This window comes from Acomys russatus, chromosome 17 (assembly GCF_903995435.1).
Source record: "Acomys russatus chromosome 17, mAcoRus1.1, whole genome shotgun sequence".
In the NCBI taxonomy this organism is placed as follows: domain Eukaryota; kingdom Metazoa; phylum Chordata; class Mammalia; order Rodentia; family Muridae; genus Acomys; species Acomys russatus.
This window is the reverse complement of record NC_067153.1, coordinates 11,534,489-11,553,160: the sequence shown is the minus strand read 5'-3', so window position 1 is coordinate 11,553,160 and position 18,672 is coordinate 11,534,489. Positions and strand designations below refer to the sequence as shown.

At 49.6% G+C, this 18,672-nt stretch overlaps 1 protein-coding gene across 2 annotated transcripts in view; it reads right to left on the bottom strand.

Moving 5' to 3' along the window:
* Positions 1-18,672, bottom strand: part of Ago2 (argonaute RISC catalytic component 2) — a 78,301-nt gene that overhangs the window by 1,085 nt on the left and 58,544 nt on the right. For both annotated transcript variants that reach the window (XM_051159561.1, XM_051159560.1), the window contains exons 9-18: positions 18,509-18,628; positions 18,236-18,358; positions 17,378-17,511; positions 14,771-14,955; positions 13,376-13,535; positions 10,095-10,185; positions 7,448-7,642; positions 5,650-5,784; positions 1,863-1,964; positions 124-323 (exon numbers count right to left, since the gene is read on the bottom strand). In XM_051159561.1, the coding sequence (XP_051015518.1) occupies positions 124-323; positions 1,863-1,964; positions 5,650-5,784; positions 7,448-7,642; positions 10,095-10,185; positions 13,376-13,535; positions 14,771-14,955; positions 17,378-17,511; positions 18,236-18,358; positions 18,509-18,628 (1,445 nt within the window). The remainder of the gene's footprint in view (positions 1-123; positions 324-1,862; positions 1,965-5,649; positions 5,785-7,447; positions 7,643-10,094; positions 10,186-13,375; positions 13,536-14,770; positions 14,956-17,377; positions 17,512-18,235; positions 18,359-18,508; positions 18,629-18,672) is intronic.

The window sequence follows — 18,672 nt, the reverse complement described above, 5'->3', positions numbered from 1 at the left end:
GAAAGAAGAGAAAGAGCGCAGTGTTTACTGGACACCAAGTGAGGAATTGAGCCAGGTACGTGAATAGAAAGCCATCATCAAAACCATTCTTGTCTTAACCCCCCTTCCAGGAAAGACACTTACCTGTCATGCTCTTTATCCACCAGGTGGTACCTGGCTCGGAAGGCCACCAGGTGAGCATAGTACGCTGGCGCAGGTATTGACACAGAGCGCGTGCAGCGTACATAGGTGTGACACAGCTGGTAGGTCAGAATCTGCAGCTCGTCAGAAGAAAAACGATTGTCATCCCAAAGCACATGGTAGTGGGAAGGACGGCTTGTCCCCTGGAAGAGGTCAGAGGGACAGAGAGACTCACCATGAGGTCTTTGCCAAGAATAGCAACCAGTGTGCCTATTAAGACAGGCACAGGAAAAAAAAAAAAAAAAAAAAAAAAGACAGGCACAGCTGGGGGAGGTGGCACAAGCCTTTAATTCCAGGAGAGGCAGGCAGATCAATGTGAGTTCAAGGCCAGCCTGGTTTACAAAGTGAGTCCAGGACAGCCAAGGATACACAGAGAAACCAAGACATGGTGGCACATTCCTGTGATCCAGCACTTTTGAGGCTTGAGAAAAGAGGATTCAAATTTGAGGCCATCCTTGGGAAAACACTCTGTCCTCAATGCCCAAAACCCTCTATTCTTTTTGATGTTGTTGTTGTTGTTTGTTTTTGAGACAGGGTTTCTCTGTGTAGCCTTGGCTGTCCTGGACTCACTTTGTAGACCAGGCTGACCTTGACCTCACAGGGATCCACCTGCCTCTGCCTCCCAAGTGCTGGGATTAAAGGCATGTGCCACCACGCCCAGCTAGAACTGTCTATTCTTAAAGGCCCCATATCTATAAAAATAGATTATACATGTATTTATTTACATACAGGAAAATCACAACCAAGGCATTCCTCCCTGCTTCCAAGCAGGCCTTGCCTCAAGGTTCTAGGTCACCACGCCCACCCGTAGACTGATAGTAGATGGACCATGACTCAAGACAGCTGCACAGAGAATATTTAATATCCCTAGTACAGAGAACTGATCAAAGTCTGAGGTGACTGCTGAGTACAAAGGGTTCCCCAGCCTATCAGCACAGACCTCACAGACATGTTAGGATGTCGCATTACACACCACACCTCATAAACATGCCTTTCATGCAGGAGGGAAAAAAAGCATTTTAGAAGGAACTGAGCCAAAGATAATGCCCTCTAGATATATTAGGTATTCTACAATGTTTTATTTATAATACCAAGAAAAAATTTTCCCATCAAAGCTATATATTAACATTCAAAAAGTGGGAGGAGAAAATTTGATGCACCTTTCCCTCCAAAGTCTTCTGCAGACGAAGAGTGGCACTCACGCAGCAGAAACACTGGGAGCTCCTGCCTGCTGACCTGCTGCTAGCCAGTCTTCAGCAACCTCGCTCTAGCATCGGAAGGTGGCAGAATGCTGCCATAGAACACTCCAGTACTTTCTTGTCCTGGCATTTTATTGGTAGTATCTGAACACAAGCCCCACCCCCCCACCCCCCAGGCTCTAACCACAGCAGTTTCCTGTAGTCTCACCTTTCAGCTCACCAGCTGCCAGCACCAAACACTCTTCACTTGGCCTTGACCGTCACCTCACTGTTCCTTACACCTTGGTCTCACCACACCCACTTCTACACAGGTCTCTTGCTAGCTCTTATTTCCCAGTGTCTGACCCAGAAACAGTCTTCTAGTCCCTAAAGTGCCCCCTTCTGGCCACAGAGTGAACTGGATCCCTGTCTGCACACTCAAAACACACCGCAAATGTATGACATCACACACGTTTGGACTGGCACAGGGAGTCTCCCTCTTACCTGGATGCCGGCATGACTGCACAGGTAGAAGTCAAACTCAGTTGGGTGAGTAATTTTTGTGTCCACGGTTGTGCCTGCTGGAATGTTCCCACTCTTTCCAACCTGCAGCAACACAGAGAACTAACTCATCAGGCATGGCAGGGTGGGTGGGCAGGAGCACTCCTTTCTCAGCAACACAACTGGTAAGTACCAATGATCTCTACAATGTAACGTGGGCTGGGGTTACTGTTCACATGGCACCCAGATGCTACAGTCAGGCACAGCTGTTTACTGAGGGATCTGACAGAATAGACTCCAAAAGACTAGGCTAGGCTCTCTATTGGCTAAGGGTGAGACCAACTCCAACTCCTTCGGTTTCCATCTCCACCTCCCAAGTGCTGGGAGCGAATTGTGCGCCACCACGCTCAGCCTAAAATATTTCTCTTCTGTGGGACTCTTTCTATGTATGTTTTTGTTTTGTTTTGTTGTTTTTTAGAGACAGGGTTTCTCTGTGTAGCTTTGGCTGTCCTGGACTTGCTTTGTAGACCAGGCTGGCCTCGAACTCACAGAGATCTGCCTGCCTCTCTGTGGGACTTTCTTTCTTCCTTCCTTCCTTTCTTTCTTTTTGGTTTTTCAAGACAGGGTTTCTCTGTGTTGGCCTTGGCTGCCCTGGACTCACTTTGTAGACCAGGCTGGCCTTGAACTCACAGCGATCCACCTGCCTCTGCCTCCCGAGTGCTGGGATTAAAGGTGGACTTTTCTTGATGGCATAAGCCATATGCCATAAAATTCTTCTATTATCTATTTATATACAGGACCTCACATTGTAGCCCAGGCTGGACTAGAACCCACAGAATTCTGCAGTCTGGACTCAACTCATGGTAGTTCTCCTGCCTCAGCTCTTGAGTGCTGGGCTGACAGGCACTACCACTATGCTCAACTAAGCAATCCTCTATTCACAATCTCCTTGAACACTCAGATAATTTCTTCTTTTGCCAGGATGGACACAGAGAACCATCAATTTTGTGTTCCAAGCTGGTTGTGGACCCTATCACCAGCATGGGTACTTCCTCTTTAATAACACACCATACACTGGGTGCCATGTCCTTGGATCAATCCCCCCAAATAGCCTTATTCTTGTGGGGAGGGCCAGGGAAACAGATGGAGACAGAACAAGTCGTGGTTACGTGACTGGGGTGTGGACATGCAGACCCTCTGTCTTGGACCTTAGTTTCGTTTGCCCACTCAATGCTATGATGTGGGTTAATAACGCCTTTCACTTTTCTAAAATTGCACAAGGTCCTTTTGTTGGTCTATTTTCATTTTTTCTATTCTTTCTTTCTTTCTTTCTTTCTTTCTTTTTTTTGAAATACGGTTTCTCTGTGTAGCCTTGACTGTCCTGGACTCATTTTGTAGACCAGGCTGGACTCAAACTCACAATGATCCACCTGCCTCTGCCTCCCAAGTGCTGGGATTATAGGCGTGCGCCACCACGCCCAGCCTTGTTGGTCTACTTTTCAAGAAAGCCCTCTGATCTATATCCTAGGCTAGCCCTGAACTGGTGACACTCCTGCCTTGGACTCCCGGAAGCTGGGACTGCAGACCTACGACATCATGCCAGGCTTAGGAAATAATACTCCTTGAGGTTGCTGAAATTTGCCTGCAAAGTAAACTCATAAAATAACTACATCACTAGGGAACTGGAGCGGTAGGTCACTGGCTAAGAGTATTTGCTGCTCTTGCAGAAGACTGATTTGGTTTCCAGACCCACATGTTGGCTCACAACCACCCACAACTCCAGTTTCGGAGGATCTGATGCCCTCTTCTGACCTCCTTGAGCAGTGTATGCATGTGGCGCACAGATGCACATGCAGGCAGAACACTCAAATGAAATATGTAAGTCTAAAACTAGTAATAATATTAAAATGCATAGCTGCTCCTGTTCTCTGCCACATTTTGTCAGGATCACAGCTGGCCTGAGGGTCTGTGTAGGGAACCTGCCTGTACAGCCTTCTGGGCCCTGAGACTTCTGGCATGGGTGGCTTTTAAAAAAGAATGTTTGGCTTTAGCTCCAGGTGTGATTTTGTAAAGAGACATAACTCCATAAGCATTTGTGGCACATTTCAAATTTCACAGGCTGCTGTCACTCTCTGCAGAAGCTGACGCTGCCAGTCTCCTCTGCTTCTCTGGAGGGCATCTTCTCCCTCCTCCTGGGCATCAAGGAGCCACTTACACTGTCCGCACTGCTTCCCCATTATTGTCCATCCTGGGGAGAGAAGCTGCCTCCAAGCAGTAGTACCTCTGGCAATAGAGACATGGAGAATGCAAGGGGACCCCAGCTGTAGGCCCCACAGCCTCTCTGCATGGTCTGCAGGTCCATTTCTCATTTTACAATAAAAGCACTCAAGTCTCCAGGCTGAGCTGATCTGGTAGGAGACCATTTGGCTTTGTTCAGCTGTGAGTGCTCTATAGCTTCTGTTTGTTCTATCTTTAATGCATGAGCTACAGGCAGCGAAGTGAAAGTGTCAAGTACTCTTAAACTTCATTTGCATAATGATCAAAATATGTGGTTTCCACAAGGTTTGGAAAGCACCGGAGACTTCCTTGTCCTTCCATGTGAGTCTGGCACCTGCCGCTCTCTCATCCCTACCATTCTTACCTTTTTCAGGTTCTGACAGAGGTGCATCACACCAGCCACCTGTGACACTACATTTGTCAATTTCCCTTTGAAACTCTGTAAACTTGTGTTATGGGTTTTTTTTTTTTTTGTTTTTTTTTTTGGCGCATCATTTTAAGACACAGCTCTGGGGCACTGGAGACCACAGCCACAGCACTTTACTGGTAGGTGGTTCCTTTCATTGTGGCCAGGTTACTTCAGTCTCTCCAAACACTTACGAACCAACACCGGGCTACGCTGGAGGCCATGGGGCAGAGCTGAGCTGCAATGACCATCTGGCAACAGGATGGGGATCCCAGGCCTGACCAGACCCACAATGCTAGATTCAAGGTCTGGTTGACACCCCAAGCTCTTGCCCTTTTGGACAACGTATGCCTCTCAAAGAGCTGTGGGCCTCAGTGCTGTTAGAAGCACAGAAAACATTTTTCTGGGTCTTGGGATGATGGTTCAGTGCAGTGCTTGTCATGCAAACACAAAAGCCTGAATTGAGTGCCAAGTGTGGTCGCGTGCTCTTGCAATCCCAGCGTTGGGAAGGCAGTTCTTGGAGCTGGCTGGTCAACCAGTCTATTATCCTAAGGCTGACACCTTGGGCTTGTCTTCTGCTCTGTGCACGTGGACACATTCACACACACATCTATATGCATATGAGAAAAGCGAGCACGAGCTGCACAGGCCCCCAAGTCAAAGACACTTTCTGTGGAGAGCGCTGGCCCCATTCTCTCACAGCCCTGAATGGCTCATTTCTCTAAAGTCTCTGCTTGTGCTGTTTTCATTCCCTTCTGCCTTTCTTTTTAAGACAGGGCCTTGTACTTGCTTCATAGGCAAGGATGACCTAAATTCTTGCTGCTTTGTCGACCTCCTGGTGCTGGGGTTACAGTTTATGCAAAGCTGGGGTAAGCGTTTTATCAACCAACCAAGCCACACCTCAGCCCCACTGCCATGAATTCTGACAATTTTTTTTTCTGAACCACCTCTCTCTCATTTATCAGATAAAGGACATTTTATGTCTGGATCTTCCTTGCCAAACTCAGGAGGAGCCTTGCTGGACACCTGAGCCTGGGTCCTCCTCATGAAGCACCACCTCTTAGAACGGTCTCCGCAGACTGTGGCCATCACAGGGCTGTGACTCACCCGCTCATTCTTGTCTGTGCAGAAGAGGCGTGTGTGGTGCCGTTTCTGCACCACGATAAATGTGATCCCCGGCTGATAGTCCTTCTCCAGCTTGATGCAGGCCTCTCGGATGGCCAGGAGCTCATGGTGGAGTACCTGCCGGGCAGAGGCGGGCATCAGACGCCTTGCTCTGAAGGCATCCTGTATACTGGCAACAGCTTTCCCAGTCTAGCTAGCACAGCCTCAGCCGTTCTGCTGCTGTGATGAAGACTGACCAAAAGCAACTTGCCAGAGAAAAGAGTTTATCTAGCGTGTGCTTCCAGACCAGGGGGAAGGAAAAGCAGGATCCCAACAGGAAGCACGGAGGAACGTTACTTGCTGCTTGCTCAGTTGCCTAGCCTTCCTTCTTTCATTTTTGTTTATTCTGACTGGCCTGTAACTGACTTTGCAGACCAGGCTGGTCTTGAATTCCCAAAGATCTACCTGTTTCTTCCTCCCCAGGGCTGGGATTAATGGCATGCCGGTATACACAGCTCAGCTAGCTTTGTCATACAGCCCTGGCCCACATGTCATGTCTAGCAATGGTGCTGCAAAGTAAACTGAGATCTCCTACATCAAAAAACAATTTAGAAACGGTTCACAGAAATGATGCCCACAGGCCAACCTGACTGAGACAACTTATTTGAGGTTCCCTTTGCCCCAGGTGACTAGTTTATCTAGATTTGATAATAAAAATTGTGGCCAAATTTATATCTATATATGGACTAAGGACACCTAGGTTCTATGGTTACAATTAGAAAGCACACAAAACTGCTTAGCTTGGAATCCATAATGTTCTCAGTGCTTGTAAAACAGCACCAGTATGACTTGTGGGCATGGACAAGAGTCAGACCTGAGCTCAGCACTCAGTAACACTCACATCCTTCCACCTGTCAACTGTGCATCCTGCAATGCAGGTCTCATGTATGGTACATAAGTGACAACAAGAGTGGACTTTTGCGTGAGGACAGTGTCTCCCCACCTCTGTTACTTGAGTGCTAGGATGTTGACCCTCTCAAATTTAATAGTCTCAATCAAGCAGGCTACAATGTTTCAAAAAGTATGTCTAGAATTCTTTATTTATTTGTTTGTTTGTTTGTTTTTTGAGACAGGCTTTCTCTGTGTAACAGCTGTGGCTGTCCTGGACTCTCTTTGTAGACAAGGCTGGCCTCCAACTCATAGCTATCTGCCTGCCTCTGCCTCCTGAGTGCTGGGATTAAAGGCGTGCGCCACCACGCCCAGCTCATATGTCTAGAATTCTAGTGAAGCTGGGAAGGTCAAGGGAGGAGCACTGGGATGGACTGGGAGCTCAGGAGGCTCCACTCAGAGAGAGGCAACAGGGCTGTAGGTCTTTGGAGTACATGGTGGAAGCTGTCACCAGGGCTCTTGCAGAATACAGCACTAGAGGCTTTGCCAGAAAGAACCGAGGCAGACAGTGTATTCTCAGCAACCATGAATATCTGTTCTAAAGAGGAAAAAGTGCAGCTTCCGCCCTCAACAGGAAGGCATGTATACTCTATTGCATGCCATCAGCCTGTGATCAAGGCAAGCACTTTAGATCTTAAAAACACCCAGAGCACACAACACAATTCTCAGTCTGCCTTTTTATTCCCTAGACTCAGGTTCTATCCTCACCCAGGTCTCTACTGCCAGAGCTTATATTTGAAACTCCACTCCCACCTTCCCTGTCATGGGCATGACATAGTCCACACCCATAATCTGCCTTCCAAACTATGACTGGCCAATGGACGAAGGCAGAGGGCAGCGCAGAGCGGCCTACCTGCTGGAACTGGCCCTCGGAGACGCCGTCTCGGTAGAAGATGATGCGGGTGGGCTTGAAGCGTGTCGATTTGTAGAACTGAATGAGCAGCTCGCGCACCATGGCGGCCAGGTCCTGGATGATCTCTTGGCGGTGCTGCTGGACACGCACGGTGGCACAGTAGCGGTTTGGGTGTGCGTCCATGCTACCCACGACCTGTGGGACACACAGTCAACAGGTGGCAAGGGTTCCAGGTCCCTCTTCTAGGGTCCATCTGGAGACTAGCCTGTGAAGAAGCATCTTCTCACAATGTCCCTCACAGAAGAAAGTACTGCTAAGTACCTTCTAAAGATGGGGGTGCTTGCCCCATTGTACACAAGAAGAGATAATATTGAACCTCACTCTGTGTACAGACAGATGGTTGAATTATCTGTGCGGAAAAAAAGCAACTAGGAGTGCCTCTAGTTTTTCCAAGAACAAACACTTCTCCTAATTCCCATAAGCATATCAAAAACTTAGTACCCCCAGGAAAGTCACAGCCCCTGAAGCAAGCTGGCTGTTTGAGGGGTCATCTGAGGAAGCAAATCAGAGAGCCAGAGCACAAACTATTATGCTTCCAGGGTTCTGGGGTCAGAGGACCAAAGGCTAACTGACCGACCACAGCCAGGATCTGCCCCCTTTTGGGTTGGGGAAAGCACTTCCTTCTACCTTGCAGCATAAAGGAAAGGGCCCTGTGTCCTAGGCAGCAGGTGACCTGTAACTCCCCTGAGAAGCTTTACAGAGCAATGTCTCTAGGCCCTAGCAGACTCCTTGGGCCACAGGTTTTCTCCCAAACATAGTTCCTCTCTTATGTGAAAATAAAGACCCAGAAATATTTCAAGCTGGCATAAATAGAAATAAATCAACGTGAACAGAAACCTGTTCCTATTGATTGAGAGCTATGGGTACCAGGAATAAACACAGATTTCTGCTCAGGAGATCTGGGTAAGTCTGGCTTTGATGCCTTGTGTTGGTTGTTGACTTACCCACCCCTGGAATCAACGTAAAGCAAAGCAGCTGGGCACACCTGTGAGGGATTTTCTTGGGTGGATCATCCAAGGTAGGAAGACCCACCCAAAATCTGAGTCACACCTTCTAGCGTCAGCCTTTTGCTTTTTGTCTGCTTCTCAAACTCTTGTTGGCAAGTTTTGTCTATCTTGTTGTTGTAGGCAGATTCCAACTTAGACTGAAGAACAGTAACTCTCCTGGAGTTCTCCTGGACTCCAGCACCAAACTGGAAATGCAGAGATGGCCAGCCTTTTGGGCCTAACAACTGCGGATTATCCTGTTGTAAGACAGCCTTTAGCTGGGCGTGGTGGCACACACCTTTAATCACAGCGCTTGGGAGACAGAGGCAGGTGGATCTCTGTGAGTTCAAGGCCAGCTTGGTCTATAGAGAGTCTAGGACAGCCAGGGCTGTTACACAGAGAAACTCTGTCTCGAAAACTCAAAAGCCACCAAACAAAACGACACCCTTTAAATCAGTCCAATAAATTGTGTGTGTGTGTGTGTGTGTGTGTGTGTGTGTGTGTGTGTGTGTGTGTCTGTATGCTGTTCCTTTAGAGAATACTAATAATGACTAATACACTTGCCTAAGCCTCCTGTACACAATGGCACAGAAAACAAAGCTAACAGTGAGAAGATAGGGCCCCAGTGGCAAAAGGCCCAGAAGACCATCGGCCACACCGGCTCTTTCTGACATCAGGGATTCTGACACTGGGCCACCTGAAAGCCACACCCGAGAACTACACACAGATTATGCAAATGGAAGCCCCTTCCAGTCTGGGAGATGGAATGGGCGACCGCCCCCCCCCCCCCCCCCGCCCCATCGCATCAATTCCCTACCCTTTAAGACAGATTAAACAACAACACTGAGGCTGGTTAGCATCTACCGCAGTCCAGGCACTGAGCAAGTATCCCACATTTTTTTGCAACCCTAAGGCTGACAGCAGTACATGTGAAAAGGCCCAGAACGAGTAAACTTCATTGCAGGAGAGAAACAGCAGAGTGTAGTTTAAGGCTGAGGCTGGCATGCTGAGTGAGGGGTGCTGGAGGCCACTCTGACTGAGGCTGCACCCATCTGCAGGCCTGAGGCACTGATGATGGAGAAATTGTTGGTGCAGGAAGGCATTTGTGGGGATGGGATCCATAGTTCAGTCAAATGATCCAAGAGAGCTATTGTTTCCTTCCATACACTCAGCACCCTGGCCCCAGAGCCTTGCGCTCTCTGAATAGAGTGGTGATAAGAGGACAGACACCCTTTGCCCTCTGCACTCCAAAGGCCAAAGCTCACTATTGGAGAAGTACCTGGCTGGCAAAGGGACTGCATGCTGGGTGCTCAGCCAAGGCTGACTGACGGACAGGACAAGCCCCGAGGTTATTGTTCCCACCAGATGAGCCACAGACAGCAGAGCCAGTACACACCTCTGTGACCTGTCACCTCCAGCACCTATTTGCCATTAACTCATGATCAGACCAGCCAAGCAAGGAGGGGAGTACCCTTCATGTCTGTCTCCTCACCACACACTGCAAACAGGCCAGACACTTGCGCGCCAAGCCGCCACTCTGCCACCCCGACCCCAGCTACATGAAACCAGCAGAGAACCCAGAGGAAAATGTGGCCACTCACTGCAGCAATCGAAGGCTTCTTCCCGTCACCAGCTGGTGGGTGGGTGACATCGGCTCCCAGGAAGATGACAGGTTGCTGGAACACTGGAGGCCTGTAAGCAAGTGGGTGTTTGAGGCCCAGGCTTGGGACAATGCATAGATGTCTGACTCTGTCCCTCTGGGAGACAATCCCTGCACTAACATGGGCAGTTCTCAAGAGATCTCCCTGCTTCTATCTCAGCGCCAGGATGACAGGCACGCAACACCACATCCATCTACTTTATGCCGGCCTTGAACCCAGGGCCTAGTGTATGCCATGCAAGCACTTTACTACGTGACAGCCCTAGGCACCAGCAGAATCTTTACCCTTAAAGAAACACACAGAGGGCTAGAGAGATGGCTCAGTGTTTTAAAAGCATTATTTTGCTCTTCCAGAAGTGGTGAGTTCAATTCCTAGGAACCACATGGTGGCTCACAACCATCTATACTGGAGTCTGATGCCCTCTGGCACTCATGTGTACATGCAGATAGAGCAATCATATATATAAAATAAAAATAAATAAAATATGTATGCATTTATACATACATACATGCATACACACACACACACACACACACACACACACACACACACACACACACACACACACAGTGAGGTCTGTTATGCACTTGAGAACGAGCCTAGGAAGGGGGGGACCAAGAGCTTAGTATGTAGCTGGCCTGGTTGGGTACTGGGGGTACCTTGTTCAAAACCTTCTACCTCCACAGGATAACTCCAGGATCTCACTGGCCCCATGACTCATTTTGTTGGGAGGAAGGGCTGCCAGAGCACAGAGATCCTGGATCTCCAACCACAGAATGCACTCCCAACTCCCAACATTCTAGCCATCTCCTTTCACAGGCACCACTTCTGGCTGAGACCTTTAGGCTGAACGTTCACTACCTGAGTGGTGGTGTGCATAGTGAGGACAGGGGAGAAGAGAAAGTGATAGCCCTCAATGCAACACACAGAGGACCTCCAGGCTTGTGCCGACTCCTGTACTGCAGGGGCCTGGCCTTTCATACACTGTCACTAGGAGCGTCTTTATTTCCACGGATACTTCTCTTCTAGAAGGGGCAACAAGAGCACTGAGGCCAGCGGCATACCTCCACACCGACTGTCTGCCACTGGAGAAGCTGAGCAGCATGGCCACCAGAAAGGGGTTGACCTTTCTGCCTTCCTGCAACCCCTGCCCCATGCCAACACATACATATAAACTTTGTTTTGAGACATAGCCCCTTGTATCCCAGACTGGGCGTGGACTTCTGGTCTTCCTGACTTCTCAAATGCTGGGATCAGAGTAGGCCTCCTTATCTGGTTTCTGCAATTCTTATCAACTTCCAGCCTCACACCCACCCCTCAGTGCAAAAGAAACTTGATTCTTCTAAAGGTGGTCTGAGACCATCACAAAGAACCAAAAGACAATTTGACACCTGTGGGCAAGGAGAGGTGAGATGGCCAGAGGGCTCCCTTGTCCCTAAGTGTGTGGAGTCCAGACCCTATGGCAAGAGCAACCATGACACCAGCCGAGCACCACACCACATCTCTATCTAAGGTGACTTCACAGTGGCACAAAGAGTCAGTCGGGCACTCAGAGGGGAGTGTGTCTATTGCACACTGAAATCTCAATGAAAGTCATGTGCAGTGGAGACCCAGGGGTGACCACAGCAGGAACTCCCACTCAGGACAGAACACATGAGAAAGGAAACACTTCTAAGAGCATGTGTATCCATGTGCCCTTTGCAGGGAGAGGAAGGCAAGTGTCCCTTCAGCCTCCTCTATGCTTCTAACCATCCCTTGGGGACCGGCACCCAGCCTCGGATTTTGGGTGTCATGTCTAAGATATAGGCTCTGCTAACCACACTTGAGATGCCATGTCTCCTGGCCTCACTCTCCTCTGCTGAGAATAAGGCAGGAGCTGGGTAGCACACCTGATCGCTGCCCTGCTACCACCAGGCTACGGGTATGGCCAGGTAGCAGCTTTATTTCTCCATGTGGGTGGATGTGACTCACCTGCCACAAGCAAAGACACATCTGCCCTCACCTTTCTCTAATCTGTAGCCCAGCAAAGGTTCCTATGAGCCCACCCTGCTGCTGCCTCCCAGGCTCCTCTTAACTCTATGCTGCCATGGCAACCAGATTCCTCTTTCAAGGTCTCCTGTGACTTCCATATCACTGGGTCCAATGATCAGGCCACTCAGTGTGGCTCATTGGCATATTGTGATGCAAGACATACTTTCCTGGGTGCCATGACTCAGAGACCTCCCTCCTTGCCTGTTCTTTCTATTCCCAGTGTCCCTGAGCTTTAACCCTGGGAACAGGGCTCAGATCTCCTTGCCATTCTCTCAAGGGTGCTCGCCAGCCTCCCAGCTCCCGCATCTGACAATGGGCTTTCCCTACCTCCTGCCGCAGGCCACAGTCCTGTTTTCCAGCCTGAGCCACGCCTCTTTCATACTAACTTGACCAAAAGCGTGAGGCAGCTGCCTTCCTTCGCCTTCAATCTTTTCAGGCTCATCCACCTGCCTCTATGTCCAGAACAGCTGGGCTCCTCATCTTGCCTGTCCGTCACTTCAGCATAGACCGGCATGAGAGGCATCCCAAGTCCATTTCATGTGGAGTGACAGCCAGTCCCCAGAACACAAGCCTGTCCATAATTCCACTGGCTTTATAGTTTCCTCAACCAAAGCTATTACTGTGGTCACTCTCAACAAGGAGGGGCTAACATTAACTTTGGCCTTGTCCTCTATACCCAGGGTGGGACACCAGCCTCAGGAGGCATATGAAGGGACACAGTTCCACATTGCTGTCCCTTGACCTTATGGGGCATGCTGGCAGCCAGCACTTAGCCTAACTTCCTAGCCCAAGCATAGGACCAATAGTGGCTCCTACTGGGAACTTTCAGTCCAAGTGCTCTGATCCTATCAGTAAGCAAGCAGCCTTGGGTGACAAGAGTGGGAATCCTGAAGTGTACATTGCAGCAACGTTCCAGGGACCAGTTAACAAATAATTGGAACCCCATTTCTTGACCCATCTTGACCTCACTCACCCTCCACCCCACAACTCTTTAGTGGAGATTGCTGGCCCTGGCACATGAAGCAGGCTGGCAGTGCCCCCACACTAACCTTCGACTCTTAGAGAACCTAGCCACCACACTGACCCAACTCCATGGCCCTGGTTTTCAGGGGCCCACATGAACTGAATGTGAGCACTTCTCTACTGACCATTGAAACCAGCTGGTATATGTGCAGGGTGTGGCACCTCACCTGCCCTGTGGCAGCAGGATGTTGTTGACGCCTCCCAGTTTGACGTTGATCTTTAAGCAGAGATTGGATAGGGTCTGCGGGGTGGTCCTCTGCACATTCTTCATCTGTACGCACTGCGTGGCCATCCCAAGCACTGTGTCTCCCACACGCTTGACTTCCGCTGTGGAGCAGAGGTGCACATGTCACAGCTCCTCAACAGCAGTAGCTGTCTTCTGCCCCCTCTTAGGCTGCACTGGTGCAGTGCTCAGCCATGGCAGCTGCACCAGGCGCCTGCAGTCAGCTTATGGAAGATGCTGGCAGATGGAGGGCCAGAGTTCCTGGCTGAATCCCGCTTTAGCACTGCCAGGCACCTGTGCCGGTCTCCTTAAGTACGGGAAGCTGGAGGCATATCTCATACCACCCATTTATGACCCAGGGCCCAGGGTGGGGTGAGCAGAAGCTGCTATAACCGAGGCTTCATCATGCCTCAGCAGAAATGACACCTCATGTTAAGTAAATGCCTGGATAGCTAAAAATAAAACCATCGGCCTCCTCAAAACCTTTGGCAAACAGAACTAACATCAAAGAGCCATGGGGATCCACTCCTCCATCCTCAGATTCCTCCCGAAGCAGCTGGTCACTGCTCCTGGGCTGCTCTAGAAACCAGGACTCCAGGGGCAACACTCAGTGACTATAACCAGCACCACCATGAGAAAGCCTTCTTTGACCTGGGAGGGGAGAGGCATGGCCGTCATGGGTCTGCAGTCTGTCTTGGGCTAGAGAGGATGGACCTCTACTTGTAACAACCACCAAGAAACCCAGTTATTTTTCTTGGCTCCTGCACCACCATATCTCACACCAACACCCTCTGCTGAAGGCTGTGGGGGCAAATAGCTCTTACCATGAAGACCTGTCCATATAACCTCTCTACCCCATCAGCCCGTGAACTGAACGCTGTACCCAATTTAGTCCCTCTTCTCCAGGACCATGGGGCTGTCCACTTACGACAGAGTAACTACCCTCTGACACAGAGAAGCCCATCCTCATCTGCGGTGGTGGCAGAGGTCATACATGCTGACTGAGTTCTGGGAACCAAGAGTCAGTGGGCCTCCTCAGGAACATGGACATATCAGGGGACTCACTTCTATGTGGCAACACTGGTGCCACAGCACGAACATGAAACCAACCCTTAAGTCAAGTTATGGACCACCTGGAGTTGCTAGACACCTGGGACTGTGGCCTCCTGCAGGACAGTGAGGATGGCCCCAAACACGGACCAGAGGAACCAGAACTCCCTCCCAGGTGCAGAAATGGGCAAGAACCAACCATTTAGTTCAGTCAACATAAAGGGGAACAGGCAACTAGCACCCACTAGAACCCACTCAATTCCCTACAGCCTGCTGATCACCAACCTACCGTACACAGGAGTTTTGCCAGGAAGGATAACCACTACCAGCTGTAGGCCAGCGTATGTGTTCTTCAGGTGCCGGAACATGGGCTCCACACTGTCTGCCCCCTGTGCGTATTTACAGAAACAGGGCTGGCCCTGGATAGGCATCCCAGCATCTCGGGAGATCTTCCTCAGTTGCTCTGTGAAGGACCTGAGAGAAAAGGCCACTTTATTAAGATGTACTGCAAATGGTAAGGAAGTCACATCAACCAGGAGCTCTAATACAGTTTAGCAAAGTATACACACACACACACACACAAAAAAAAAGAAAATAAAAGAAAAAAGCACATTTAAGTTCTTCAGGGCTGAGGATCCAGCTCAGTTGACAGCACAGCTTGCCTAGTATGTACAAGGTTTGATACCCAACATTGCATATTCCAGGCACGACAGTAAGCATCTGTAATGTCAGCATTTGGGAGAGGCAGGAGGGCTACAGTTCAAGGTCATTTATAACATATTGAGTTTGAGGCTAGCCTGGGACACATGAGATTCTGTCTAAACAAAAGAGTTTTGTTTTGTTTTTTAAGTTGCTTTTGGTAGCGCAGGCTGGCCTCACACTTAGAATTCTATAGTCTCCTGAGCTTCTAAGGGTTAGGGGGGAGGTACTATGTCATACAAGAATTAAATCTGAAAGGAAGCCAGACGTCAAAGTTATACCAACCCATGAACCCATGAGCCATGAACCCATGGGTGAGTGCCACACACCCATGGAAGGCCCCAGGATGACTATGCTAGGATAAAATGGTAGGTAAATATGAAATGCATGTTTGCTACCTCCCTGTAGTGACAGTGTGGTTCCTTTGTGCCATGTAGACATAAGTAACTCTCTGTTAGGGCTCTGGTAAAACAACAGACACCACCAGCTGCCTCTTGAGTTTTCCCTGCTGCTCTAGTGGGTACCCCTAGGCCTTGGAGACACAGACCCAGGAGAAAATAGAACAAGTGGCAGCCAAACAAAGCTAGCATCTGGAGTGCCAACCAGAGACTCAGCTGACAGAGAAGACTGTCTATGTTCAGGGTAAAAACATCCAATCAGCAGTGAAGGTGAGGAAATTTAGTTCCAAGTGGGTCAGTATTCACCTCCAAGATGCTGCATTTACAGAATCCATGTGCATGCACCTGCAAGCACACCAACAGGTGGGTGTGTCTCAGTACGAGAGAGGCCAGGGATGAAAGGTGGGCAGGGGCTGGTGAGCATCCAGCTATTGCTCTGGCTTTCTTTTATCTGGGATTCTAGCTCATTCTATCAGAAGCACAGGGAAAAGCTGCCACCAATGGAGGGTCTAGTCAACTCTCCCCTGCACTGGACAGCCTCACTGAATAGCCTCATGCTGGGAGGGTCAGGTTACAGCTACAATCTGCAGGGCTTTGGGATCCTCCCTTCACTGCCCCCAGAGAGGTAGAAAACAGATGTCTTATTTCCCCTCTAATATTGAATAAAAGTATAATCCCTAAGAGCCCTAGGGCACATTCTGGTTGGCAATGGTCAATCTTGGTCATGCCCAGGCTGCCCTGCCACTGGCAAGACCCTCACAGTGTTCCAGGCTGCAAAGCAGGCCCCTTGCAGCCCACCATATCAGCCTGCACAAGCTACTGGAAAGGTGGCCAGGCATATGCCGGAGCTTGATGGGTTCACTGTAAAACCTCCCCTCACAGGAGAACAGCCATTGCGCCCAGCCCCATTGCATTGCTGTCCTGTTTTACAATATCTTCCCACTCAGTTCTTTCTCAGTGTTCCTTCTCATTTAACTCTGAACTTTCACAGTAGCACCAGTGCAATGGCTCAACAGGAAGAGGTACTTTGTGTAAATTCAACAATCGGAGTTTAATCCCTGGGACCCACATGGTGGAAAGACAGAATCAGCTCCCCCGGCTTATCCTCCGACAGCCAGGAGCATGCTGGGATAGACAGAAGTAACATCTACCCTGCGACACACACACACACAGTGGCACACACCTTTAGTGTCAGCACACAGGAGGCAGAGGCAGGAGGATCTCTGTGAGTTCAAGGCCAGCCTGGTCTACATAGTTGAGTTGTAGGACAGCTTGAGCTACATAGAGACAGCAGAAGAAGAAGAAAAAAAAAATCTGAGTGAAGTGTGTCTGTTTATACTCTAAATCCCTGACTCCCACTTCTTCTTTCATGGTGACTGATTTATTCTGAGATGGAGTAAAGTGTTGCCCAGGCTAGCCTCAGTCTGGGATCAAGAAAACTTCGCCTGTCAGCCTCCTGGGTGGCTGTGATGATAGGTTTATGCTTCCATGTCAACTATGCTTCTACTTTTATTCTGCCTTTTGATTTTCCATACTAAAGGCCAGAACCTTGTGTGTGCTGGCCAAATGCTCTGCCACTGAAATGGCACTGCCTGCCCTTGCTTGTGTTTTGGACTCAATGCTCAGGTGCTATTTTCTTTCACACTTAGTCTGGCCCCTTCACATCCCATGTCCTAGAAGTCACCCTGGGTAAGTGCTCTTTGTTAGAGAAAGCTGCCAACCAGTGATCTCAGAACCCCAGTGACCCCGCCTGACTAACAGAAACAGGCCAGGGACATGGAGGTCTCAAGTGGGCTTACTTCAGATGAACTTCAGTACACTGGCGCTGGGGCGCGAAGCAGGCGATGGCCCACACCTTGATCTCGATGCCGGTGTGGAACTGCTTGTTTCTCATGTCCCACACACCCTGGACAGGGGTGGCAATAGCTTTGTTCTGCAAATAGAAAGTGCTTCAAAGGGAGGAAAGCAACAGAAACACTCTTGCTGCTGGTCCCCTGACCGACAATGACTCCTAAAGCACCCGGCCATGACTGGTGTGTTGTCTCCATCTCTCCAGCATCCCATAACTAGACTAGCGCTGTAAGCAACCCACACACATGTGCCGAATGGTGGGACCAGATTGGAGAGTGGCAAGCTAGATGAGAAGTGAATGGACGGCTGGACCAGTGAGGAACGGGTAGAAGGGTGCGAGTGAAGAGTCAGGTGAGTGGATAGAAGTGGTGAATAAATGAGCAGATGGAAAGGATGGGCAAATGGATGAGGCTGTGTGGAGCCAGATGGATGGATGGATGGGATGGTATCAATGGATGAGTAGAAGGATGCATAGGTAAGTGGGTGGGTGGATGGATGGGATAAATGAATGGGAAAGCATGAATGGAGGGGAAGATAAATAAATAGGGCTGAGTCAGACACCATCTCAAAATACTCTAAGAAGGAAGTGAAGTTTTGGTGAGATATGGCAAGACTTTAGGGAACACTGAAAGCAATGTGCAAACCTTTAAAAAGAAGACACAGGAAGGTAGAGTCTTTGTCATGCATGAGTCCAACAGGTGAAGGTCACAGCCATCTGCTGTGTCCAGTGTTTCTAAGGGCTACAAACATATATGGCTGTCTTTGCACGACCCCCCAGCCCCCACATGCCATCCATCTGCACCTACCCTGCCCCCATAGAGGATGGAGGGTGGCTGAAGGACCCGCCCAGTCACATCTGTCATCTCATCTTTGACCATGATTCCAAATTCACGAACATACGGGTCTGTGTTGAAGCTTGCACTTCGCATCTTGAGGAAGGAAAGAGAGGAGAGTGAGTCAGCGGAGGCTCTGCTCCTCCCAGGGCCATCTCTGCTCCAAGTACAGGAATGCATGTTGGGGGGGGGGGTGTCCTTGCCATGGTGCCCCATTCTGGGGGAACCTGAGGCCCCAGTGCTCACCAATTTGCTGATCTCCTCTTGCCGATCCGGTGCTGACCTGGCAGTTGCTCTGATCATGGTTGAGGTCTGATTGTCTGTTAATTTCTTTATACATCTCTGTCCAGCAACTATGTTACAGACCTACAGAGAAGGACCCATACAGGTCAAGACATCAGCTGTGCATG